At 41.9% G+C, this 27235-nt stretch overlaps 1 protein-coding gene and 1 long non-coding RNA gene across 11 annotated transcripts in view; one reads left to right on the forward strand and one right to left on the reverse strand.

Moving 5' to 3' along the window:
• Cdc14b (cell division cycle 14B) overlaps positions 1 to 27235 on the reverse strand; it is a 96815-nt gene that overhangs the window by 8434 nt on the left and 61146 nt on the right. For 5 of the 10 annotated variants that reach the window (XM_070035832.1, XM_070035831.1, XM_070035830.1 and 2 more), the window contains exons 7-13: positions 23306 to 23368; positions 19582 to 19669; positions 18363 to 18593; positions 13964 to 14102; positions 13640 to 13808; positions 12955 to 13052; positions 2577 to 2693 (exon numbers count right to left, since the gene is read on the reverse strand). In XM_070035832.1, coding sequence (XP_069891933.1) covers positions 2577 to 2693; positions 12955 to 13052; positions 13640 to 13808; positions 13964 to 14102; positions 18363 to 18593; positions 19582 to 19669; positions 23306 to 23368 — 905 coding nt within the window. Of the gene's footprint in view, positions 1 to 2576; positions 2694 to 6805; positions 6951 to 12954; positions 13053 to 13639; positions 13809 to 13963; positions 14103 to 18362; positions 18594 to 19581; positions 19670 to 23305; positions 23369 to 27235 lie in introns of all 10 variants that reach the window. The other 5 variants (XM_070035833.1, XM_070035838.1, XM_070035837.1 and 2 more) reach the window with 2 other exon arrangements.
• On the forward strand, positions 21976 to 26200 carry LOC138837035 (uncharacterized). Its single transcript, XR_011375139.1, has 4 exons — positions 21976 to 22285; positions 23330 to 23450; positions 25146 to 25227; positions 25792 to 26200. It is a non-coding gene; the product is annotated as an uncharacterized lncRNA (long non-coding RNA).

Raw genomic sequence — 27235 nt, forward strand, 5'->3', positions numbered from 1 at the left:
ACATATATGCACACACACATACCGTGCACACACAGGCAGGCAGACACGCACGCACACCCACGCACGCACATGCACAGAAGAAAGAAAAGAAACACTAATGTGTGTATGTGGCTCTAATAGAAAGTCTCCATTGTAAAGTCCAGGAATTTCCCTTCTAGACTTGAGCAGGGATGGAGAAAGGGTTACAGTGTCACCCGCTAGTGGTCTGCCCTCTCCATTTCAAGCCCGGCCATCTGCTGCCCTGTGAGCCTGGACTGCCAAGTGCCACATGACGTAGGTCTGAACGTGGTTTAAGTCCAAAGAGATACACGTGGCATGGTTTTCTGCTGTAAGACACACAGCAGTTCTGTCCTGAACAACCACTTAAGACCTCACCCTTTAGTAAAGGCTCTTTTAGTGAGTTTGGGGTAAAATTCTCCAACTGTCAAAAACTAACGAAGCCAATCCAGTGCAAAAGGAAGTTAGTGTGGGGTCCACCTGAAGACGCCTTGAGGAGCACACGAGGGTGTGGGAACGCACAGTCAAGTACTACACGTCAGAGACAGCCACGGGAGAGAATGCAGACCTGCAAGAGAGAAGACCTCCCACCCAGAGCCGCCCAGCTGCAGCAAGCCTGGCACCCTCAAGGGTGACTAGGGGTCCACTGACCGGAAAGGTGTCTGCTGGTTGGTTTTTTGGCTTTGGACTGCTGTTCAAAGAAAAGATTTCAATTCGGTACTTTAGAATTACTCATACTATTTTCCTCTGCACCCATATATTAATTCTTTCACTACACTCCAACCAAACGTGAATTATACAGAGTAGGATAAAACTCTAGGCCTACAGCCTGGCTGTCTCTGGTTCTCATTATTTCCTAGAAGCTGATGGGTGGGGGCGGGCACTGTACATAACCCCACCTGTTTTTTGCAAGACATAGGTGGCGGTCACTTACAATGATGCAAACCCAGGCCGAAATTCTCAAAGGCCTGACAAGAAAGGAAGGAGGCTAAGTCAACTGTAAGTCCCAATGAGCTCTCTGTTACTTCCTGGCCTCTTAGGTCAACTCTGGAAGTCCCTTCGGTTTAAGCATTTTCCAAGTTCTTAGAATTACTTCGAGCCAGTCTGCTGGTCAGCCCAGCTTATTCAGCCCCAAATCGACTTCAGAGATCTCCCAGCCTCCTCTCTAGGCCTCGGGGATTGCCCACTGCAATAAGGGACCACTTCTCCAGAGAAACACAACTGGAGGACACGTGGGAGACATAAAGGCCATGAGAGGTAGACACAGACGGACATATAGCTTCGTGTGCACTCAGTTGAGTTTGTTCAGGGCTCCTGGACTCTATTCCTCTGTAATGATCCAAAAGGCAAAAAGGCAGAATTTAAAAAGTAAGAGATGGTAGACAGTAAAAATAATGTTTCCTGCTATTTCCTACAGAAAAGTAAGAAAAAGAAAAAATATTCACTAACTGTCCTACCACCCCGAAGTAAAAATGTGTTATGGCAGATTTGCCTCCTCTCTCTCCTCTCTCTCTCTCTCTGTATATATGTATATATATATACACACATACATATATACGTGTACACACACACACACACACACACACACACACACACACACACACACACACACACACACAGTCTGCGCCCTTTTTTTTGGTTCTGGTAACTTGGGCTTAAACTCGGGGCCTGGGTGCAGAAAGTCACACGGAGTTCTAACAGCTACTAACGTATGCCCCAGGGACCAACACTGACAGCAAGGCCTACGAGTCCAAAGAAAAGAAACAAAAAACACTCCACAGAACAAGGTAAAATCAGGTTCTGACTGTCTCCAGAGCACTTATAGTCTGTTAGCAGGGATCCATTTCATCACAAGCACAAAACCAGTCCTCCATGAATTGCCAAAACCAGGCAAGGAGGCATGAACAGGGAGGAGAATCCACTTCTGAGACAACAGGTGTGTGGTGTCTACTCCTCCACTATTTGTTTTCCAAATACATCAAAAATTATGTCTAGCTCTAGTTCAGGATAAATGAACCATCCAAAGATGAAAGTGAGCCACTGATTTGGCCTTGGGACTTGTCTGTTTTCTCATCCCAGCCTATACTTAACGGAGTGAGAGCTGATGGGCCAAAGATGAGAATAGCAGTGATCTGGGAGAGGACTGTGGCAGAAGACAAGGAGTGGTTAGATTAAGGAGGATCCTCAAACCGACCAACTGCCACATTTCCACCAGTGTGCTTATTGCAGCTAATTCTCCCGCAGTTATGTTCTATCTGCTATGCAGATAGTAAGGCTTCTTTCACACCCTGAAAGAGCGCTTTGGAAATATTTAATTTAAAAAAGTTCTAAGAACAATATTCTCAACTTTTCCCTATCACAATCAGGAGAACATACTTTCAGCATTAAGAATTGCCTCTGAACATCAAAATAATACAAAAGCCTTCATTCAGATAATCCAGACTTTCATAGGCAAACAGGTCAAACACACTTGATTAGTTATTTCCCATCACGGGGACTCTACTTCCTCCTGTCTTCAAAGAAATTCAACTGAAAACTGGTTCTTGGAACATTTCAGAAGAATAGGATTCTTTTCTCACCTTTTAAAACTGCTTTTCCTCGAAGCAGATCTGGTGGTTCTTTTAGTAATGCCTGCACTGCCAGTAATGTTAGGTTCAGATGTTTTACAGCTCTGAACACTGGACTGAAGAATTACTCTGAAAACAGTTGGAAAAAATAAGATTATATTCACTGAAACAATCTGTAAAAACTTGACAGAGGAAGGCATTTTGGCACTTAGATAACAAATTGATAGGATTTTCCATAACCACATTAAAAAAAAAAAAGCCCCAACCCTGACACATATTTTTACACCAAGGCCTTGGAGGCTCTTCAGCTCCCTCTGAAGACAGCCAGGGAGCCTTGCTTTTGGGAAATAGATGCCAACTAAATAAGTAAGCAACTCCCAAACCAAAGAAGTCCATCAGCCAAACAAATCTGTAAAAAGAAACTTGAGATCTGTAGTTATGTTTTCAAGCAATATGGGTATAAACTTAGGAAACAGCTACATAAATAGTCATTGGTCAGAGAGTAATGTGAAAACACTACGTCAACAATCTTGCATAACACCTCAAGAATATATTCAAGCCAAAATTCATTTTGTCTAGACAGCATTTACTAATTCTTCAACTACTTAACAATGAACGTGACGTCAGTGGAATGTTGTAGAGCCTTCCTCTGACAGCTGATTGCCCAGAAGGCAACTTCATGAATCAGAGAGAACAGATAAATGGCGCAGGGCACATCAGGTTCAGAGGTAAAGGCCTTTTTGTTTATACCTCATTAAATCCTCACAGGGAAAGTGTCATACAATTTTCAGCAAGTCATTGCTGAAAAATGAATGGCACATACATTGATAGATATGTCAAGCTTCACAATCTGAAAAGCATTCTGAAGAGCCTCCAGGAACTTGGAAGACTTCACTCACGAGGGCACAAAGGAAACCATTCCATTAACAAGCAAATCCTGCTTCAAAAGCCTGTGTCCCTCCATTGCAGCAAATACCAAGCTCTTGTGTAGCAAAGTCCCTGCGGTAACAGGATTACTCATGGGACATTTAGTAAAAGGCAGAACAGCTCATCCTCAGGGAAGCAGTGTGGTTCTGGAGCCCAAGCAGGCTGGAGCTGGTCACAGCCTGCGGCCTAAAGCTGAAGGGAAAGCGGCAGCTGGAGCTGCCCGACTCACCCTCAGCTGCTTGCAGGAATCGAATCTTGGATTAATTAGTCAGACTTTGGTTCCACACTTCTCACAAAGCTAAGTCACCTGAAATACTGACTGTTCTAACAAAATACAAACTGTGTGCAGATGCCATCATCCTAGGACCCAAGAAAGAGAGCAACTGCTCTTAAGAATGAGCTTTAGTAAAATGTTCTTCTAAAAAAATAATTTCTGAATGGAACACATAATAGCCATACCTATGAGTTACAATGAGACATGTCAATACATGTGTGCAGTGTGTAACCATCAGATCACAGTAACCAGGCTATCTGTCACTTCAGACATGCATCATTTCTTTGTTCTGGGAACATTCAAAATCCTCTCTTCTCTCAGCTTGTTTTGAAATATTCAGTCATCTACCACAGTTATCCCACAGGGGGTGATAGAACAGTAAAGTCAGCCCTCCTATCCAGCTTCTAAAAAGTCACTCTACAAAGTAAGGAGATAGTTCTTACTTGAATCTAGAATTTTGCAGGGAGAAAAATCAAACCATCAGAGATGATTCATGGCTCGTGTTTTGAAGCCTTGGCCCAAAGATCGAGAGGCCACGCTCGGCCACACTCAGCCACTCCTCTCCACCAGACAAAAGGAGGGTCCTGAAATCCTACACCTGCTTTTTCACTGATGCTCCAAAATATGGATAACTTCCATGCTTCAAAATCGCTCAAAAAACCAATTTCCTCTATAGGCAATTGGGAGTCCTCATTTCTTAATTACTACTGGAATGTTTAAACCCGATTCAAAAGAAATTCGTGCTCAATCAAGGCGTATTTCCTCAGCTAAGAAGTCAATTTTTTAAAGTTTCCTTCCTCTATAACACTGGTATAATAAAATGATACAATTAGCCCAGTATTTTGGTGAGACTTTGAAACTCAGATAAGGACAGAAATTTAGGACTTAATCACACCAGGAACACTGCCGTTATGTGGAGTAATTACTGTGTCTTGGGTTAAGTAGCAGTAGAGTGGGAAAAGCCCCAGCAGCAAGGCTGAGATATCAGAGATAGCCTAGAAGTACTGCCGGAGAAGGTGGGGGAGGCTGCCCAGAGTGAAGGGTTTCCCTGCCAAGAGGAGCCGGGACTCACAGCGTCCATCCTCTAAACACGGCCAGTCACATGGGCTTTCCCAGCCATATTCAATACACATACTTCTTCCAGTCTTCACTTAAGAGTATTCCTCTGTCCTCCTGTCTGCTTGCTAGGCACTCTACTCACTGTTCTCTGCGAATCTGAAGCCCCAGCGCTTCTACAATGCACCACAGATGTACATCCGTAAGGCACGTAGGAAAACAAGAGTGAGAAGCCACGTGCCTCTCCCACAAAGTCACCCATGTGACCATCACGTCCACTTCCAAAACAATCATCCACTAGGATAACTACATACTAGTTCATGGGGCCGCTGATGCAGACCTTCCAGAATGATGACGCCCAGGGCCCTGTACCCACTACTGCTCCCACCAAAGCCTGTGTGTGACACAGGGAAGGCTACCAGCACAGGGACTCCAGACAGCAGCAACCCCACCCCCCTCCAAGCCAAGCGATGAACAAGCAGGGTGGAGCAGTTAATCCCTAAAAATAAAGCCTCTCTGCAGAGAAGTCGTGGCAGAAGACTGGCTTAGAAGATTATTCTTGTTAGCACTGCTGTAACTGAGGAAAGCATTTTGCTCTGTGCATCCCAAACAGGTGGGCCAAATTGAATGTTTAGGTCGAACACCGCAATGCAGACATCAATAACAAGAGATTATCTAAAAGACAGAAAATGAATCAGCCTGACAGAGACACTTTTAAGCTGACGGTGGGAAGGGCATGCCGATTAGCAACAACTCCACTATGTGGAACCGACTACACAGCTCATGGTGCCCAAGTCAGAATGAAAGAGGGGGAAAAAACTCAAAAAGTCTATTAGAAATACACATGCGTGGATATAGGACCATTAGGTTTTCCAAGTAAGATAATAAAAGAATCGGCATAACTAAAAATATGCTAAGCAGGTTTTGTTTAATTTTGAAAAGAGTGGCTTCAGCTTCATTTTTTTAATCTTTCTTAGCCATATGAAAATACTCAATGAAACTGCAAAGCTCCAGAGTTGGTTGCAGTGGAATCTGGAAGAGACCCTAGAAAGAACTTCCTTGTTCTTCTGTGATTTCCAAGTCCAAGTTAGGACAAGAAAAGACATTCTTGAAATATGAGTGAAAGAAAAATAAACACAGCCCAGACCTAAGAGGGTGTTGGAGCACAAAGCCGCCAGGAGAGGGACCACCCTCCCGCTGAGGAGGATCTGAACCCCAGCGTGCACACAGAAGCCCATCCTCTGAAGAAAGAAGTGTCTTCACTAAGGCACGGGTGGGGACAGCTATTTCAAGGATGGAAGACCTCAAGGGAACACAATCTTCTCTGTCACCACCTAATACAGACAGGCTAGCTATTGTGGAGAAAGGAGTGGAGCCCAGAGGCCTTCAAGCAGAATCTCCCAAATGCAAAAAAAGCACATACCGTGCACTTCCCTATTATCATCTAATGTCAAGGTTTCAAACTGTTTGGACTGTATACCTGAAGGGAAAGAAAAGAGAGGAGAGGAGACAGTCCAGCCTATTAGCGATGGAAGCCTTAGGGAAGCCAGGACCCAGCCTTCACCAACATCAAGGCTGCAAAACCCAAATTGTATTTTGCTGCTGGAGAGGACATACTGAAGGTTGAGAAAGTAAAGTAACTAACTGAACAGAAACCACTTCAATTATCCCAAAGTAACAAAACCTTCTTTTTAATGAGAAAGAGTCTCCAATTTAATGTCTGACCTTATAAAGGTAAGTAGAACATATGCAAGTATTTTGAAATAGCCATTAAGGGTTAAGTAGGTTCTTTTTAACATCCCTGCTATGAAAGCAACAGTAAGGCCTTCCCTCCCTGCCACCACCCCACTCACTGAAAAGATTCAAAGAATCTCTGAAAACAGGCAAATCAAAGCCAGGAGAGCCGAAAGAGAAACACATGCATCATGAAGACCACACTAGACACCAGAAGCGAGTGACGTAGAAAAATGGAGTGGACACTTACACAGCAGCTATCTGTCAAAGGTCCTGATGGCTACTGTGTTCTGAAACCATCGAGACAGAACAGCAGGGTGGGAAGAATGCAGGCACACACAATCCACCAGAGGACAACACTACACAGTGCCGAGGCCAGCACAGCCAGCGGGCATCTGCAAAGGGGCGAAGGGAAAGAACAACGTTCACATTGGGTTGCCAAAGTCAGTCACACAGTAAATACATAAAGCATCTGTGATTTCACACCCTAAAAAACCCAGAATAATAACTGGGATGCAAAAGGGAAACAATTGTTGAGGGGGAAAAAAAAAATGCTGTCTTTAGTTTTAATGATGCACAGACAGGTGACAGGCAGCCCGGTTGCTGGTGACCGACCCGCAATCCTGACTACCTGGAGGCTGAGATGAGGAGGACAGTGGGAGAGGCCAGCCCAGGCTTACAAACGAGAGACACTCTCCACCACTGCTGAGCACAGTGGTACAAGGCTGTCATCCCAGCTACTTGGAAGGCTGAGGTTGGAAGTATAATGGCTCCAGGCCAGCCCAGGCTAAAAACAAAAACCAAAAACCAAAACACAGACTCCACTTCAGCTGGAGAAGCTGGTGTGGTAGTGTGCACCCGTTACGCCTTCTATAACCAGAAGCTCAATAGGCAGATTGTAGTCCAGGTGCAGCCCCAAATAAAAAGCAAGATCCTATCTGAAAATAAACAGTGCTAAAAAAAAAAATTGGGGGGGGGGGTCTGGTTGTGGGGCCTGAACTCTGGGCCCGGGCGCTGTCCCTCAGCTCTTTAGCTCAAGGCTAGCGCTCTACCACTTGAGCCACAGTGCCACTTCTGGCTTTTTTCTTTTTGCTTATGTGTTGCTGAGGAATAGAACCCAGGGCCTCTGGCATGCAAGGCAAGCGCTCTACCACTGAGCCGCCTTCCCAGCCCCTAAAAAAATTTTTTTAAGGGCTGGAGGCACAGCACAAGTGATAGAGCACCTGCTAATTAAGTGATAGGTCCTGTGTTCAAATGCCAGTAATAGATTTCAAAAAATTAAGGGGTAATCTCTAGTTGAATTATCTGCCCCATGTTAATTTAACTTCACAGTACTGAAATTATAGCAAAATGCATAAATATATAAACAAACATACACAAAGAAAACTAAACCAAACCACTGGGGGAAACAGAAGTGGAAAAAAATAGAAGGGGACAAAACCCCAGCTACTTCACATAAAAAGATCACTGGATGCACAATTATGAATGAACATAGAATTCGAGCTTCACAATGACATCACACTCCTAAGCCATCCAAGAGTTTACATGCACTGCAACTTTGGCAACATGGATATTACAGGGTATATAAGTATACCGAACCTAGGCAACAAATCTCACTAATCACGTTATATTATTCTTTGTTTTCCTCATGTAATCCAAAGTAGTGTGCAGCTCAGTATTTCTTTTCTTTTTTGCACTAGTCCTCGGCTTGAACTCAGGGCCTGGGTACTGTCCTGCTTCATTTGCTCAAGACTAGTGCTCTACTTGAACCACAGCTTTACTTCCAACTTTCAGGTGGTTAACTGGGAGTGAGAGTCTCACGGACTTTCCTTCCTGGACTGGCTTTGAACCATGATCCTCAGCTCTGCCTCCAGCACAGCCAGGATTACAGGTGTGAGCCACCAGTTCCCGGCAAACTCGGTTTCTTGCTTCACAGGTCTGGGTTCCCCCAGCAAGGATGGGTAATAGCTCCTTCCACACACAGGCACGTCCAAATTGTTGCCGTGACCCGTCTGCAACCTGATTCAGAGGTTCTCCTGAGTGTTTGTTATATGCCAGTACTGGGGCTGCTCAAACTGGAAATGACTAGTTTTTCTGATGGACCTTTTTTCTTGACCTTATCATTAGTACCAGCTATAACCAGAGTCTATGTGGAAAAGGATTATAGGAAACAATGGCCTCTAAATAAAACCTAACTTCATTTTGCAAGTTCTACTTTGTACCTCCTTTTAATCTTCTTGCAAAATAACTAACATACTGTCAGATTCCATAATAGTATATTAATATATACGATATGCTATTAATAACAGAACAGTTTAGAAACACACTAGAAAGCTCAACCCATCCCAACCTTCATTTGCAGCTGCTGAATGACCTGTTACCCTATAGTTGAAATGGAGTGAGTCAACATGCCTGTGTTATCTATTTTTACTTATTCCCTAGTTAAAAGCTCATGATGTAAAAATTATTTTCCACTGTTGAAACATTTAAGAGGCACTTAAGGGATTTTCCAGACTAATTACATCTATCTCGTCCTTATTACTAAGTAGGGTACATCGCCCGTCTTCATGCGTCATTTCGTGTAATCCTAAGAGACCAGCGCACACACAGCACAGCACCATGGCTTATGCTACAGGCGCAGCCAATCCATTTTAGCAGCTATGATGCTGCCATCCAGTCCTGCAGACCACATCAGTGCTGTTTCTACAGGATTCACTAGCTTATGCTACTGCCAATCAATCTTAGCACACATGATGCTGCCATCCAGTCCTGCAGACCACAGCAGTGGCTGTTTCTACAGGATTCACTAGCTCCTGGAAGTCAGCGTGGGACAGGCTCTCTGAAGACAGGGCTATTGGATAATTTTTAAGACCTCTTCAGATGAAGAAAACAATCACTGAAACACTGCCTAAGGATCACTAGTACTTGTGTATTTATCACAATCTCCCCCTTTTTGCAGGTGTCTTTTTAAGACTAAGTAACAACACACCAGCAAAATAACATATCCATAGTGATGGATGTTAAAACTGGGAGCAGACTGAATTTAGATTCTCAAACCCAAGCTGGTATTGACCTCTCTTAGAGGGGCCTTTTATGCTACATTACCAAGAAAGACTTGGCAGGGAAAGGAGAGAAACTTCTGACTCTCGTTCCTAGGGCCAAAAGAGCCAAAAGTAAGAACTAAACTGGATGATTACCACAGCAAAGAGAGCTGGGGAGCAGGTGGGGATATCTACCAGTGTGCTACAGAGGAGGAGAGGGGAAGTTCTGGGCATCCTCTCCAACCTCAGGGTTCCTAATCTCTAATTAGAGACCAGACATATTTGATATCTATGCTTGCTTCTTTAACAGTGTGGCTTAGGTCTGTTAATTCTGTATGAGGAAAAAGAAGACAGCTCGGGGCTATTTTATTATTTTTAGGAAATTACAAAAGGATCAGGAGTTGAACTCAAGGCCTCAAATATTCTGGGCAAGTGCTCTTATCTCTTCAATCATGCCTCCAGACCTCCCTCCCTCCTCCTCTCCCCGCCTTCCCCCACCCCCTTCCTTCTTTCTGTTTTGGTATCAGTCCTGGGACTTGAACTTAGGGCCTGGGCACTGTCCCTGAGCTTTGTTGCTCAAGACTAGTGCTCTATCACTTGAACCACAGCTCTACTTCCAACTTTTTTGGTACTTACTTGGAGAGTCTCATGAAGCCAAGTACAGGTGGCACATGCCTGTGGTTCTAGCTATTCAGGAGGCTGATAGTTGGCAAAGATCAAAGCCAGCCTGGGCAGGAAAGTCTGTGAGACTCATCTCCAATTAACCACCAAAAGAGCTGGTAGTAGTGGGTACCCCTCCTGCTTTTCCCATTCTCTCTGCTATGGTGATCATCCAGTTTTGCTCTTATGGTTGGCTCTTTTGGCCCTAGGAGCCTGTGGTGTACGTGTTGTTTTTCTCCTTTTAATTAACAATATTTTAAATGCTGAGGAGTCATATCTTTGGGTTCTTCCCCTAATCCCCTAGTGTATCCTCCTTAGTCTGACTGTTGTGGCATTTCTTAATACCGTCTTACTTATATGCCGCCCAGGCCAATCAGGCATGCGGTCTACTATGTACGCTTCTCACGTCGCTAGAATGACAGGTCTGTACTACTGTGCCCAGTACAGTCCTTCTGCTCTTCAACCTAAGCAGCTAGGATTATAGGCATGAGCCACTAGCATCTAGCTTTTGTCCTTTTTCCTTGTACCACTTTATTCAGTTTTAGTCCGAAAGTAAAGTACTTTTTATATAATAATGCACAGAGCATTATTATTTTTTTAGGGAGCAAAGTTTGATATAACTAGAAACTAAACAATGGCATAGAAAACCCATCTTTCTTCCCCAGTCTTTTCTAATTACTTGGGTTTTCCTGTAGTACTGGGCTCAAATCTAGTACCTCATACAAGTGCTTGGCCACTAAGCTTACACTCCCAGCCCTTTAGTTACTTTTATCCAGCCACTACTCATTATCCTGGACTTCCATCCCAGAGAATATCGCATATCCTGGGGAACAGAATGACACCTAGGGTCATCTGCTAGTTCTCCAAAGATACATTTTAAATCTTCATTTATATTACTACACACTAATCAGCTATACATTTTATAATCTCTACTTCCCTAGAAATGAGCACCAAGCTGATTTGAACTCAATACATTCCTGAGATTAGTGGAGAAAGTCACTGAAGGAAATTTCATATAAGTTCATTCACAAGAACTTTTGATCGAGCTGAACCTGCATCCCCTGACTCCTAACCAGATGCTCAAACAACTAAGAAATGAACTGATGATATAGACTCTTAAAAACATAATTGGGCACAGCTAAAAGCCACCTACAAAAGCATGGATTTTCTTGAGTTTGTAATTCAAAGACTGCTTCGTATACCAACAGTGTCTGCACCACAGGGAAGCTGGACGGGAATGCAGACTCCCGGATCCTATCCCAGATACACCAAGTGACAGTAAGAGACACTATAATCAAACAGTGACTCAAAGGCACAGCCAAGTCAGAGAAGCACTGCTTGTGGGTAACACCTACTTTCCCCTATCAGGTCTAGAATTAATTTCAAGGTGCTTATGGTTTAAATAAAAAGAACTATTAGGCCAAATGGCACTGACGTTAAAATACATCACAAAGTGTGTATGCAATAAATTATACAAAAGGCTCATTTACAAAGTGGTCCAATCAGCTGTGTCTCTCAGCTGCAAAGAGAATTCCTAATAAATGTCCTAACTCATAACTGACATCCTGTATTCATTCACTTGTATTTTATAAGAGAAAACGTTCTTTGCTTTAGGTTTAACATGATGACACTTGCCTTATGCACAATTCTACTTGAGAACTCAAAATTATGGCATATTAATTCCATATGACAAAATATTCACCAAGTAAAATGACCTAAATCCATTACTCCTTCTCCACAAAGAAGGCTGGAAATGTGCCGGGCGCTGGTGGCTCACGCCTGTAATCCTAGCTACTCAGGAGGCTGAGATCTGAGGATCGCGGTTCAAAGCCAGCCCGGGCAGGAGAGACCGTGAGACTCCTATCTCCAATAAACCACCAGAAAACCGGAAGTGGCGCTGTAGCTCAAGTGGTAGAGCGCTCGCCTTGAGCTGAAGAGCTGAGGGACAGCGCCCAGGCCCAGAGTTCAAGCCCCACGGCCGACAAAAAAAAAAAAAAAAAAGAAGGCTGGAAATGTGGTTTCCCCACAGTGAAGGGGAGGTTCGTGGAAGGAAATGACCCAGTGGCACAGATGGGAAGTCTACAAAAACATCCCTGGCAACGTATTTTAATTCTCCATATTTCCTACCAACACTCAATGTCTCATGGAGCTGCCTCCAAATTACCCCACATAGATTAGAATGTACACGTGGACCTGAACACACCCATAAAACCATAAAACTTCCTACACGCATGGTAAGCCTTCTTTCATAATTTGAAAATGATTTCCCCAAAATAGAGTGTGGGCTAAGTCACAGTTGCTGACAAACAACCAAACCATGTTAGGTCATCCTGTCACAACGCCCACCCATCACCTACCTTATAGACACAGGTGATGTGTAATACAGAAATAATTTACAGAAAGTCACCATCTTAATAACCAAGGATAAGCCTATAATTCAGGGTCTCACATCTGTCACTACCTTGAGGATGTCACACATTATTGTCTGTGGAGAAAAGGCATTCCTACCTACAATGGCTTCTAAGATTACAAGAGAGGACACAGACAATTGAATAGCAAGCACTCTAGATTCTAAATAACATGGGTAATCATGGCAAAGTGGCACAAAAGACATGCAGCTGTGGAGGAAAACTGGTCACAGATGACCTCATTACATGTAGGAGGCAAGAGCAACCGCCACAAAGAAAACAAGACTCACGTGAGGGGCTTAGCGTTTGTTTTTGATTGTCTTCTGCTTTTCAGGACCCGAAGTCTATCGCCTTGTGTCACTCCATGGATTTCGTCGTCATCACTGTACTGTATAAGTAAAAGAACACTGAGCTAATGATTTAAAGTTGCACTTATGAACACAGTAAAGCACGGCGGCTATTTACCCAGATCCACACACATCACAAACACACAGCACACACAGCTTCAAGGTTTTGTGAATTTTAGAATATTTTTCTCCTTCCAAAATCAAATCACAGGTCAGACTCCAACAACCCTCATTACAAAATATGTGGACGGTGAAAAGGCAGTTTTGAAACCATTCTGCTCTAAAATTTCACCATCCACAATTCAGTACTGCTACCCGTTAAAGCCTTGAGAAAACTACCAATTCCCTGAATTACCTCGAGGGAATGAAAAGAAGGGGGAGGTGCACTTGGGGAGTGATAGACCCCTTCAGACTGTACTTTGAGCTAAAAAAATTTTTTTAAGTTTACGTACACACAATTAAAAAAAAAAGTTCCCAAAGAGGGCTGCAAATATTTAAAAAAAAAAGTGTGACAATAGCCCCTCAAAATGCACTTTATTATTTTTACCTACAGTTTTCTCCATGCCCTACAAGGTCCTCAACAGCATTTACGGCAATACAAACAGCACGACAGGGATGAACCCATTACCGGCTCAGGGTCTTGCAAATCTGGCTTGTCTTGGTTCTCGACTCCACTTATTGAAATGTCATCAACACCCGACAGGAGTTTGGAGAAGGCTGCTCCGTGTGGACCATTCTCTTGCTCCCTCAATTTTTGATGAAAATATTCACCCTCCAGCCAGAGGCTCGTTTGCTTCCTAGAGCATTTAAGTAACAATAAAACACAGTTTTCCAGAAAGATACACAATTTTCTCCTACCAAACTACCTGCTGTTACAGAATCCCAATGGAAATTTTTCTCTCATCAGTCTCCCAACCCCAGTGTGTCTTGAGGAATTACAAAAGCTACTTACATGACCAAAAACTGCTGCTGAGGCCCAATGACCGAGCCTGGTCTACAGATCCTCACCCAGGCAATGGTCTCCGCTGCCGTCATCCTGTAATGCTTCATGATGTAGCACGATATCAGTGTGCCTGTCCGACCAAGGCCAGCTAGGGAAACAAGCCAACTGTTGAGCCTGCTGTGTATTCCAGAATGTTCTGGGCAGCTGGAAAGTTTTAAGATCTCTCCAGTGATTACGTAAGTGAAATCACCTGGAAAAGTTTCAGAAAGACCAGCACCTGGCCTTGTGCCCAGAATGAAGATCTAATTGGTATGCAGCATAGTCAATTTCTAAAATGCCACAGATGATTTGAAGTGAAGCCAAGTGCATGGCTTTCTGAGCAATGGAGATCAGTAAGTGTGTGCTGCCTAAGCCTCGCACTTATTCCCACATCCAACCCTACTCATACGCCCACTTATACTAAGTTTTTGTGGAAGGGAGTGCTGGGGACTGAACCTAAGGCCATGTGCTACATAAATGTTCTGCCATTGAGCTCAAGTCCAGACCCAGACATTCCCTTCTCCTCTTTCCCCTTCCGCTTTTGCTTTTCTTTTCCTTTGCTTCTCTTCCCACTTTCATTTTCCTTTTTATCTAGACCATTATTGTTATGTCTTGTGCTGGTTAATTCTGTTTTTGTTTTTGTGCTAGTCCTGGGGCTTGAACTCAGGGCTAGGGCACTATTGCTGAGCTTTTTTGCTCAAGGCTATTGTTTGAGCTATAGCTCTATTTCATGCTTTTTATTTATTTATTTATTTATTTGGTGATTAACTGAAGCTAAGAGTCTCACAGATTTTCCTGCAATGGCTGGTTTCAAACTACAAGCCTCAACCTCTCAGGCTCCTGAGTAGCTAGGATTATAGGTGTGAGCCACTGGCAGCTGGCTGGGAGACTAAGAATTAAGTTGGTGACTTTCAGTTAACATAGTGCCCTCCATACTGTGAGTGGACCTTATCAATCAGCTGAAACCCTGAACCAAGACCAGCCTCTCAGAACAGAAGGGAACTCTCCTGCAGACTGCCTTCTCACCTCGTCCTCACCAGACCTCCCAAGTGTCCACTCTAACAGCCCACACTGCAGATCTCCATCTTACCAAACCCCACATTCATGCGAGCCAATGCCTTTTAGTGAACCTCTTCCCCAATACATGGAAGACTCTAGTGCTCTTTTTTTCCAGAGGGCCTTCACTAAAACACGTGCTGCTGTAGCACATGTCAGCTTGGTATGATGATGATTATTTCAGTCATGGGGCTTGAACTCGGGGACTAAGCATTATCCCTGAGCTTTTTTTTTTTTGCTCAAGGCTAGCACTACCACTTTGAGCCACAGTGCTACTTCCAGTTTTCTGGTGGTTCATTAGAGATAAGAATCTCATGGACTTTCCTGCCCAGGCAGGCATCAAACTGTGATCCTCAGATCTCAGCCTCCTGAGTACTAGGATGACAGGCCTGAGCCACCGGCACCCACAGGTTTTATTTTTTGACTCAGTTACATCTCTCGCCCCTTTATTTTTGAGGAAAAGTCTTGCTTTGGCCTGTGCATGTTCCTGAAGTTGAACCCTATTTTATACCTGCCACTACAACTAGCACAACAGATACCCACTACTATGGCAACCAATATCTTGGGCTCAACCAGCTTTGCCTTGTACCGTCCTCCAAATTCATCCTCCTAATTTCTTCTTCCGGAGCATCTGGAATTACACACGTGGGCCACTGAGTACAGCTTTGTTTTCATGCCCTTGTTTATTCACTCCCTCACTCCAAGTTGCTCTAAGAATGTTGCTATAGAGCCGGGAGCTGGTGGCTCACGCCTGTAATCCTAGCTACTCAGGAGGCTGAGATCTGAGGATCGAGGTTCAAAGCCAGCCCGGGCAGGAGAGACGGTGAAACTCCTATCTCCAATAAACCACCAGAAAACCGGAAGTGGCGCTGTAGCTCAAGTGGTAGAGCGCTCGCCTTGAGCTGAAGAGCTGAGGGACAGCGCTCAGGCCCAGAGTTCAAGCCCACGACCGACAAAAAAAAAAAAAAAAAAAGAATGTTGCTATAAATACAGGGGACCTGCCATCACGTTGTCTGGTTTTCCGTAGCAGCTGTACCTTCCCCCAGTCCCACTAGTAGAGCACTACAGTTCTAAATCTCCCCATCCTAGTCATTTTATTTTGTTCTGACAACAGTCATCCCAAAAAGGTGGGAAATGGTTTCTTATTGTGTGACTGATTACTTTTCCCTAACCACTAGTGATGCTGAGAAACTGTGCATGGACTTATTGCCAGTTTTTATCTTTTGAAAAATATGGTATGTTTAATTCCTTTTCCCCTCTTTTGTGCGGGTCCCAGGGCTTGAACTTGGGGCCCCTGAGCTTTCTGTGCTCAAAGTGGGTGCTTTACCACTTGAGCCACAGCTCCATTTCTGGCTTTGAACTATGATCCTCAGATCTCAGCTTCTCTGTAAACTTACAGTTATAGGAATAAGCCTCAGGTAGCCAGCTCCTTTTCCCATTTTTAAATTGGCATTCTGTTCTTGAATTTTAGGATTTCTCTCCAAATATTCTGGATATAATCTCTTACCAGATTGATGACTTGGAAATATTCTCTCCTATTGTATGGGTTGCCTTTTTACTGTTGATTTTTTTTTAATTTATTTTTTTGTCAGTCTTGGGGCTTGAACTCTGGGCCTGGGCGCTGTCCTTCAGCTCTTCAGCACGAGGCTAGCGCTCTACCACTTGAGCCACAGCGCTACTTCCAGTTTTCTGAGTGATTTGTTGGAGATAAGAGTTTCACAGCTTTTTCTGCCCAGGCTGGCTTTGATAGTGATCCTCAGATCTCAGCCTCCTGAGTAGAGGATCATAGGCAAGAGCCACTGGTGCCCTGTACTGTTGATTTGATGACCAAGTGTTTCAGGTTTTATGGTCCAGCTTTTATGGTTCACTTTCTCTGAGTATCTAGGTATATTTGTCATCATATCTAAAAACTCATAACCAAATTTAATGTTACAAGACTTTTGTATTTTAGGTCTTTGTTTCGGTCTGAGGTCCATTTGAATTAATCCTTACATGTGTTGTTATGGAAGATTTCAACCTATCTTCATTCTTTTGGATATGGATATAAAGTTTTCTCAGGACCATTTGTGGCAGAGTGTTCAGTCATAAAGAAAATGAAATCACTAGCATAGAAATGGAGATTATGTAGAGTGAGATAAGCCAAACTACAAAAACAAAAACAAAAATACACAAGTACTGCACATTCTCATTTATTTGTGAAATTTTTCTATCTTCAAGAAATGTCGGCATTTTGGTAAGGACAACATTGAAGCTGATTATCAGTGGCTTATTCCTATAACCATAGCTACTCAGCAGACTGAATCTCAGAATCAAGGTTCAGAGCTAGTAGGGGCAGACACACCTGCAAGACTGTTATGTCCAATCAGCCAAAAGGGAAAAAGCCGAACAAGAGCCAGGCCCCGAGTTCAAACCTTAGCATATACACACACATGCATGCAGAGAGGCTGTATGGAATCTGTATATTCTTGTGGATAGCACTGGAACATTAACAGTACTGAACCCTCCAATCCACAAACATGCCTTCCATTTCTTGATATCTTCTTTAATTTCTTTCAATAATGTTTGTAAAATTTATTCATCTCCTTGGTTAATTCCTAAGTATATTATTTAGTTTCAGTGCTATTATAAATGGAATTATCTGATTTTGGGGTATACAACTGATTTTTATCTTTTGGCTTGCATCTTGCTTCTCTATTGAATTCATTAATTCTAATATTCTTTTAGTGACATATTTAGGCATTCTATATACAAAAGTCTTATTACCTATGAACACAGATAAGTTTACTTCCTTCATTCAATTTGGATGTCTTTCCTTTTTAATTTTTCTGATTTAGTTTGAATAGAACTTCCAACACTATGTTGAATAGAAATAACACAACTTGAGCACCTTCTTTGTTTTCTTCCTGAGCTTAGAGGAAAAAGTTTCAGTCTTTCATCACCAAATACACTGGTAGCTCTGAGCTCCTTTTTTTTTTATTGTTTTTATTATGTTGACATTATCTCTCTGTTCCTGGCTTATTTAGGGTTTCCCCTAAAAACAAGCTCTGACAAGTCTTCTCTGATGATCCTAGAACTCACCATGTAGGCACACACTAGGTATGTGAGCAAAAAAGAACATTTCAACATGATAAACCTTTACGGATTATCTGAGAAAATAATTTATTTACTATGCTTTTCATGTGAATTTTAAAAGTATTCTCTTAAAACTAAAGATAGCTTCAACTGTCCGGGAACATCGTATAAATGGGTGTGCTATGCTCCTTCTATATACATATTCATACAGATATACTATCCTTTAGCCATAGAAACATACCTTTACAATGTACTGCAATGGCACCTTGAGCATTTTCACAAATATCCAGAAATTCACTGACGATGTCTTCAGTAGGGGTGGTGCCATCCGCAAAGAAGAGGTCGTGGTGATCAAAGCCAGCATCCATAAAGCGTTTGGCATCATACATCTTTTTATTCAGACGGATAATGGTAGTAATATTGTGTCTCTTAAAATATGGAATATAAGTCTCAGGAGAATGTTGGTGGTAACCTACATAAAGAAGAAATGCACCAGGTTCCAAACTGTAGATATGGTAGATAGGTGCATGCAACAGAGGAAAGCCAGCAGGAGGAACAGAGTAAGTGGGAACAGCCTACACTAAGGAAAAGAATGTAAACATCACCTGATGTGGAAAAAATAACTTAAAAAAATTATTATACAGAGGGGTTACAATTACATGGGCAAGATAGGGGAAAAAATAACATGTCAAAGCTCATAGAATTCACAAACTGTATAGACCATGATAATGACAATTTGCCTTGTAAAAATTAGTGTTTGTGACTCTAACTATCACTATTCCACAATACTGTGAAATATGTGAAATTTATGAAATCACTTAGTCTCAAAGAAAAAAAAGTGAGAGAAGGGATGGTTTAAGAGAGATGGGTGACAATGTTATCAGACACTTTGTACTCATATACTGTTTTGTAGAATGGGAAATTTTTTGTATAACTACTTAAAGATAAAAAAAAAAAGAAATTATTCAGAAAAAAAAGAAATGCAACAGATCTTGTAAAAGGAAGAGAAAGAAAACCATGAACAGTTTCACCTGTAATTGGGTAGAAACTGAACACCATTTTGATTATAACTATAAAAAAAATGTAAAGTTACAATTCAAACAGAATGATGTACTCAAATGACCAAGTATGCTTAGATGGTCAAGCCGAGTGTAACTGTGATTCCCAGCAGGTCACTATATTGATGCCCAACAAATAACATCACACAATAGCCCAAAACTCCTGGATGTAAACCTCCCCACCTCAGCCTCCTGAGCAGCCAGGACTAAAGGCGCACCAAGCTTTTTGGTCTCTTTCAAAAGAAAATATAAGGCTGGAAGTATGGCTCAGTGGCAGAGCACCGCACCTGCTAGCAAGCAGGAAGCCCTAAATTTAAACCATATTACCTCCACAAAAGAAAATCTAAAAGAAAAATTTGGAATTTAATAACAAAACTATAATGGCCTCATAATTTTCCATACCATTTTCAAGTCTGGATCTTGAATGAGGTCCACAGAAGGCAAGAAATCGGTCTGGTATTATCCAATTGAAATCTCCATTTTCTGCTTTCTGCAAGGGAAGACCAGCACAATACTGAGGTCTCTGAGAGAGTTTAAATCTCTTTGTTTCCACATATTATCTGGTAATAAATGCCCATGAGACAGAAATCTAAAAGTTTCTCTGCTATGATATGAGTATTCTTAGGGACGAGTTAACCTCGCCTTAGTCACCTTCCTTTACTGTCTGTTTCTCTGCTGTGGGGGTCAGTCCTTGGAAACTAGAGCTACTGCCTCCAAATATACTATGTCCTTGGTTATGATATCTGAAATTCTTCATCTAAAGAAATTCTTATTCTTATTAGAAAATAAACTTCTATTATAAGAAATGTGGAAACTCCTGTTTTCCTAAATGAATAGCTTCCAATAAGAGCAACTCCTTGAAAACAAAACAAGAGAGAGAGAACAGCCATTCATATTCCTGGCTTCTCATTATTTACAGACCTATTTATACAATTACACTCTTTCCACCATTTCTCTATCAAAAGGGGCCATAAAAATTCCAACCCCAGCCAGGCACCGGTGGCTTATGCCTGTAATCCTAGCTACTCAGGAGGCTGAGATCTGAGGATTGCAGTTCAAAGCCAGCCCCAGCAGGAACATCCCTGAGACTCTTATCTCCAATAAACCACTAGAAAATGGGAAGTGGCGCTGTGGCTCAAGCGGTAGAGCGCTTGCCTTGAGCTGAAGAGCACAGGGACAGCGCCCAGGCCCAGAATTCAAGACCCACAATTGACCAAAAAAAAAAGAAAAAAGAAAAAAAGAAAAAAAATCCAACCCCCAAAATCAAAGTAACAAGTATATAAAACCATTGTATATCTAAACCAAAAAAAAAAAAAAAAAAAGCAAGAATATGACTGCTATCTAAAACCATGGAAATGACATATCAAGTCCTTTGGCTTGAATTACCTTTGCAATTATTACTAATCTATAGTAGGCACTTCATAGTAATAGAAATTTGTCATCATGAAATGGAAAGCAGAGACTTTTAGGCAAGAGTTGTAGAAGACATGGAGAGTGGAGGAAAGAATTAAGTGTTTCAAAATAAACTGACAGTTCCTTGGACATTACAAAGAGTCAGACTGGTAACTTCAAGCGTATACTTAATAACTGAGCAGACTGGTGAGCCTGTATTATGTAATACAAGGTTGAGACAACAAAGAGAACACGCGCTGCTACGTACCGGAAAAACCCCAGAAATGAAATAGGGAACCTGTCATTAGATATTGGCCAGAACCAGATTTCACTGAATAGCATCACGGATTCTGACATCCATTCCGCATTCAGACGTGAAAAGAGGGAGAATGAGAAGACACTAACGAAATGAGAGTTATGAAAGATACTAATCTCACGTCTCCAAATACACCTGCAACACTGGTCTGAGACCACCCAAACAGGTCCCTGCTTCCTGCCAGCATGGTTCTGCTGCCACTCACATTTCTGTAGGGCAGGTGGCAGGAGATGGGCGATTTGGCCTCTGTAATATTCCATAATAATACATAAAAACATCACTGTGCTTTTAGGCCAACTGCTATTTTTTTTACTACTTTGCTCAACTGAAACAAAGAAAACATATCGTACTTTTCATGTTTAATTTTAGAGAAAAGCATAAAAAGTATTATAACTTAGCCATTCTTGGTAGTTTACAGAGGTAAGTTATATACTGGACTATAGAATGGAATGCTATTACAGAGACGTTACCTACTACATGCCTTTATATCCCAGCAACAACTGGCCTTCACCTTCATATTATCTCAATTCATCAATGAAACAGCTCAGTTGTGTTTAAATGCATTACACAGTAATTCAGAGCAAGTGGCTCACGCCTGTCATCCTAGCTACTAAGGAGGCTGCAATCTGAAGATCACGGTTCAAAGCCAGCAAGGACAGGAAAGTCCGTGAGACTCTTATCTCCAATTAACCACCAGAAAACCAGAAGTGGTGCTGTGGCCCAAGTGGTAGAGTGCTATCCTGAGCTGAAGAGCTGAGGAACAGCACCCAAGCCCCCAGAGGTCAAGCCCCACAACTGACAAAAAAAAAAAAGCCAACAGGACAAAAAGTTATTTATACTCAAAAGGGCTTTAGTATAGCATTTTACTATTATTTATGTGAAGGAAAGAAGGCTTAGGTTTATTCTCCTTGAAGATATAGTATGATGTAACACCTGTACTTGTGTCTGCCTGTACGAACCCTCTTTTATTTTTGCCTGGATGATCTCACAGGGCTAGCCCCGTCGCTGAGGATCCTGTGGTAGCCACAGAATGAAGTCTAGCCAGAACATTCCACATTCCTCCTGAAGAACACTCAAGGACAGGAACAGCCTGTGTCATGCCAACAAAAAAGGCATCCACGTGTCTTGTTATGGGGCTAAGGATTCTTTTGTGATGAGTGTGTCAACATGGAGAAAACTACTAGAAGCCACCTCTATCGCTACCCAACAGGCCTGGCCTGAGGATAACACTAGTTTTCATTTAGTTCTCACTGGGCTGAGGCTCTAGAATGGAGTCATATTTAAGGAATACCTGCTCCTGCATTTTGCAATTTCTAAAATCGGGTCAAAATTCCACTTTCACCTAAGCCAATTGTGTTTACTTTCTGCAATAAAACAGAAGTGTCTGGACTTATCAAGGTGGGTTAAAAACAAAGGTACTTCTGAGGCTATTGGATAATCTAATACCATTCACCTTATCAATGTGACCGTTCATATCATCTGCTACAAGACCATTCATCTTACCATAAAAATTACAAACTAGCAGGGCACTGGTGGCTCATGCCTGTAATCCTAGCTACTCAGGAGGCTGAGATCTGAGGATTACAGTTCAAAGCCAGCCTAGCAAGGAAAGTCCGTGAGACTCTTATCTACAACAACCAGAAAACCAGAAGTGGTGCTGTGGCTCAAGTGGTAGAGCACTTGCCTTGAGCTGAAGAGCTGAGGGACAGAACCCAAGCCAGAGTTCAAGCCCACAACCAACAAAAATAAATAAATGAATACAAACTTCACTTAGTACTATATCAAGGTCATCAACAGTAAAGAAAAAAAAAGTAGGCTGGGAAGGTGGCTTAGTGGTAGAGTACTTGCCTTGCATGCATGAGGCCCTAGATTCAATTCCTCAGTACCACATAAGCAGAAAAAAACATAAATGGCACTGTGGCTCAAGTGGTAGAGCATTAGCCTTGAGCTGAAGAGCTGAGGGACAGCTTCAAGGCCTACGACTGACAAAAAAAAAAAGGAAGGAGGAAGGAAGGAAAGAAGGAAGGAAGGAAGGAAAAGAACAGAAAAGAACAAGGTACTCTGGAACCTTAATCAAGTCAGAAATCAATAGTAAGAATCAGAACTGAAAAAAAGTCTATGGTCTTTTTACTCTAAATTGTTTTCCTTTGGTAGGCAAATTGGGAGATTGTAGTAAGAGAGGAAACTGTCACTTGTAGGACGATTAAATTCTGGAGATCTAATACATGCATCACATACTTGGAACCTACTTGATACACACACACACACACACACACACACACACACACACACACACAGAGCAAACTGCAAGGTGTTAATGGGCAATTACAATGAATATACACATCAAATATAAAATATTAGTCAGTAATACCTCAATATAGCTTTGGGGAGTTTAGAACATCACCCTTGAACACTTACTTCATAGTATTCATATTCATCCAGGTTGAATGAGTTGAAGTTAAAGAAGCCATACTGCATTGCCTAGAATCCAAAAGAAAGCTTTGAAGATCACAGCTGCAAAGAAGGAATAATTTCCTACCCACTTTTCTAGTAACATCAGAAGGTAACTAAGAAAAATATTATTTGTATTAGATTTGGATTACCTTCCATCGAGTGGTTTTCAAATGCTTATATGAAATGGTGATTAGTTACAACAGCATTTATTTTTGTCCTATGCATGTATTAACACCTTCAGAGCAATCCAATGAAGTCCCCAGTACTCATGGCTGGAGAGGCAGAAGGTTTTAGCCAATACAATTGTCTAAAAGTACCTTGAAGCAAGAATCATGGGCTATTTTATGTCCCACAAAACACACACTTCATTTTCACTTGTAAATTGTTCTGAACAGTCAAAAGAGATCAATATTCCCTATACTGAAGACAATCCAGACAAAACCCTAAACTTCAATTGTATTATTACGTGCCAGTACTCAGGGTTTGTTGGTTTTGTTTTTTGGTTAGTCATAGAGCTTGAACTCTGGACCTGGGCCCTGTCCCTCAGCTCTTCAGCTCAAAGCTAGCGCTCTACTGTGTGAACCACAGAGCCGCTTCCATTTTCTGGTGGTTTATTGGAGATAAGAGTCTCACAGATGTTGCTGCCCGGGCTGCCTTTGAACCATGATCCTCAGATCTCAGATCTCAGCCTCCTGAGTGGATAGGATTACAGGCGTGAGCCACCAGCGCCCAGCTTGTACTCAGGTCTTAACTCAGGGGTTCATACTTACTTGGCCTGTTTGCTCAGCTGGCATCCTACCACTTGTGCTGCATCTCCAGCCTTGCTTTTTGTTGTTACTTATTTTGGAGATTACTCTCTAGACATTTCTGGCCAAGCTTAGCTTTAATCCATGATCCTCAAAAATCTCAGCCTCCGATTAGCTAGGATTATAGACATGCGCCACAATACGAAATTTAAGTGTTTGAGAAAACAATCCATTTTTTTCCATAAAAATTTTCTCTGCCACCCTGTAACCTTACTGAGTAGCAAGAGTAGCAAAAGGCAAGTGAATATAAGCAGAGCATCTATTTTCAAAGATCACTGGGTGAAAGCAAGAATTCTTCATTTTTTTTTAATTGTGAAAATACCGTACAGAGGGGTTACAATTACATGGGCAAGATAATGAGTACATTTCTTATCAAGCATTGTCTTCATTTTTTTTTAAAGATTGGTATACATTAGTTGTACAAGGAGAGAATCATCATGACATTTCCATACAATATTCAAGTCTATTTCAATCAATCTAACCCCCTCCCATCATTTCCCCTTACTTCCCTCCCTCTTCTTAAAACAATTTCATTATGGTAATTCAGATGAGTATATATTGTTTTGCTCAGAATAACCTTCACTATTAGAAGCAAGAATTCTTGATCAACAAGGTATTGATTCAAAGTGAGTGACTTATAAACATAGTCCTCAAAATGTAAACTACTAAAATATCAATGTAAAGTAAGAACGATAGGATACCAAGCCAAAAATAATGCCCAATTTATTAAATATAGTTACAAGAGTCTCCCCTTACCTGGGGGAAATACAGTCTAAGATTCTCAGTGGATACTAGAAAATAGATAGCATCTGACCCTGTGCATATGAGTTTGTTTTCTTTTATGTACATACTTATGATTAAGTGTAATTCATAAACTAAGGCACAGTAAGGTATTAACAGTAACTAATAATAAAGTTGACCCTAACAATATGCTGTACTAATAGATATTTAAAATGTATCAACTGTTTATTTCTGGAATTTTCCATTTAATATTTGAGCATTGAAGCACAGGAAATGAAGACAAGGATAAAAAAAGACAGCAAACTATGGTACACTACAAATTCCAACACCAAATCCATGGTAAGTTTTCTGTCTTTGAATTTAACTAACTTGATGTATTTCACATTATTTGGACTAGAGTTGTTCCTAACAGAGTGATACCGTGAAATACAGCTTGGGGCTGGGAGTGTAGCTCAAGTGGTGGAACACATGCTGGGCAAGGCCCCCCATGTCAATTCCCAGCACCAAAACCAACAGAGGGAGGGCAGGGGAAGGGCGGGGTATGTGACTACAATTTTCCTTTCCTGTGAAGTTCACAGTACAAAATGTAAATGACTACACTGATACATGATTCCTATATGCAATAATATTCAAAATCAGCCACAAATCAGCTCAGTTTCACCTGAGCCTCAGAAGCCTTAAATAAAACTATAGAATTTAACTATATAATGTAACAACATTTTTTCCAATGAGTTCAATCAAAAACAGAAAATGCTACACATTTCAGTAGACATTTTACTCCTTTTGAAGAGCTGAGGACTGAACTCAGGGCCTTGCACTTGCCAGGCAAGTGCTCTTCCACTGAGCTAAATCCCCTACCCCACAGTAGGCATTTTTCTAAGGTTTTACTTTTTCTTTTTAAAGGTGACTACGCCTACAGACATGACATGCTCCCTGAAGCCTACCTGGCAGGGACTGTAACTGCAAATAGGAAGTTGCTGTTTACACCTGCTGCTCCTCTCTGATCTCTACCTGTACCCATCACCTGTCAACGGAGGTCGGATGGCACTGCGTCAGAGCTGATGGCCTCTACACAAACAGCTCTGCAGCCTAGAGAGCCACCGGACTGAAATCCAAGCAAATTGAGTCTCATACCTCACTGCCTGACACAGGAAAAAAGCTGTGCTCACTGGTCTCTGAATTCCTACAGACTTGGTCTTCTCATTTGAAGACACAACTTTGTCCAACTTCCCAGATAGCCACTGTGTTTCACTGTACCAGGAAGTAAACCTAGGCTCCTTTTGCCCCTGAAAAAATAAATCAGGTGAAATAAGCTATTTTAGAAGTTTTCTTTGATCCAGTGACGGCAATTAGTTCTTTGTGCTGCCCTGACATTCAAGAAATTTACCTGCAGGAGTTATAACCATGGCTGTCTGTCTACTTAGGGAAACCTAGGAGGCCCTGTCATCACACAAAGCATGTTCTCTGAATACATGGCAGAGGTTGTAAGCCAGGAAAGTTACTTAAAATCACAATGGCTTTGTGTGTTTCTGGTACTGAGCTACACCTCCAGCCCTGAAAAGTTTTGAAAGCATTAGTGACCCACTTATAGCAATATGTAGAACCTTGTAATGAGCCAGTTAGCTTCACCAATTTTCCTGTTGAAGGAGAAATAAAACACACCCAAAGAAACAAATCTATATTTCAGTTACTGCATTATATAGGTACTGGTTGAAAATACCATTTGTGGAAAAGTACACCCGTAAAACAAAGAGAACTGGAAGCAAGTAATCTATTTACTTCTCTTTCAAACCACAGCACACTATGAATCCTTTTTTTTGGGGGGGGGGTGTCAGTCGTGGGGCTTGAACTCTGGGCTTGGGCGCTGTTCCCTGCACTCTTCAGCTCAAGGCGAGCGCTCTACCACTTGAGTCACAGCACCACTTCCGGTTTCCTAGTGATTTATTAGAGATAAGAGTCTCACAGACTTTCCTGCCCCGGCTTGCTTTGAACCGTAATCCTCAGATCTCAGCTTCCTGAGTAGCTAGGACTACAGGCGTGAGCCACCGGCACCTAGTATACTATGAATCTTTTAAACCACAGCATATTTTGAATCTGGAACCTAATCACTTAACTGTTTCTTACTGTCTGTTGTTTATTTCTATGATGCAGGAGATCAAATTGTTTCTCTAATAAGCTAAGCATGTGCTCTTCCCCAGCCCAGGCTCCTGGTTTTGTTTTTATTTTTCAGTCTCCTGTTTTTTAAGTGGCTTTCTTCCTACTCATGCACAGAAGCATTCAGAAATCCAGACCAATTATTTCCTAGTTTAGAGTCATTTTAATTAGAAAATGGAATAACATCATATGA

This window comes from Dipodomys merriami, unplaced genomic scaffold (assembly GCF_024711535.1).
Source record: "Dipodomys merriami isolate MVZ:Mamm:240054 unplaced genomic scaffold, mDipMer1.0.p SCAF_26, whole genome shotgun sequence".
Lineage (NCBI taxonomy): Eukaryota > Metazoa > Chordata > Mammalia > Rodentia > Heteromyidae > Dipodomys > Dipodomys merriami.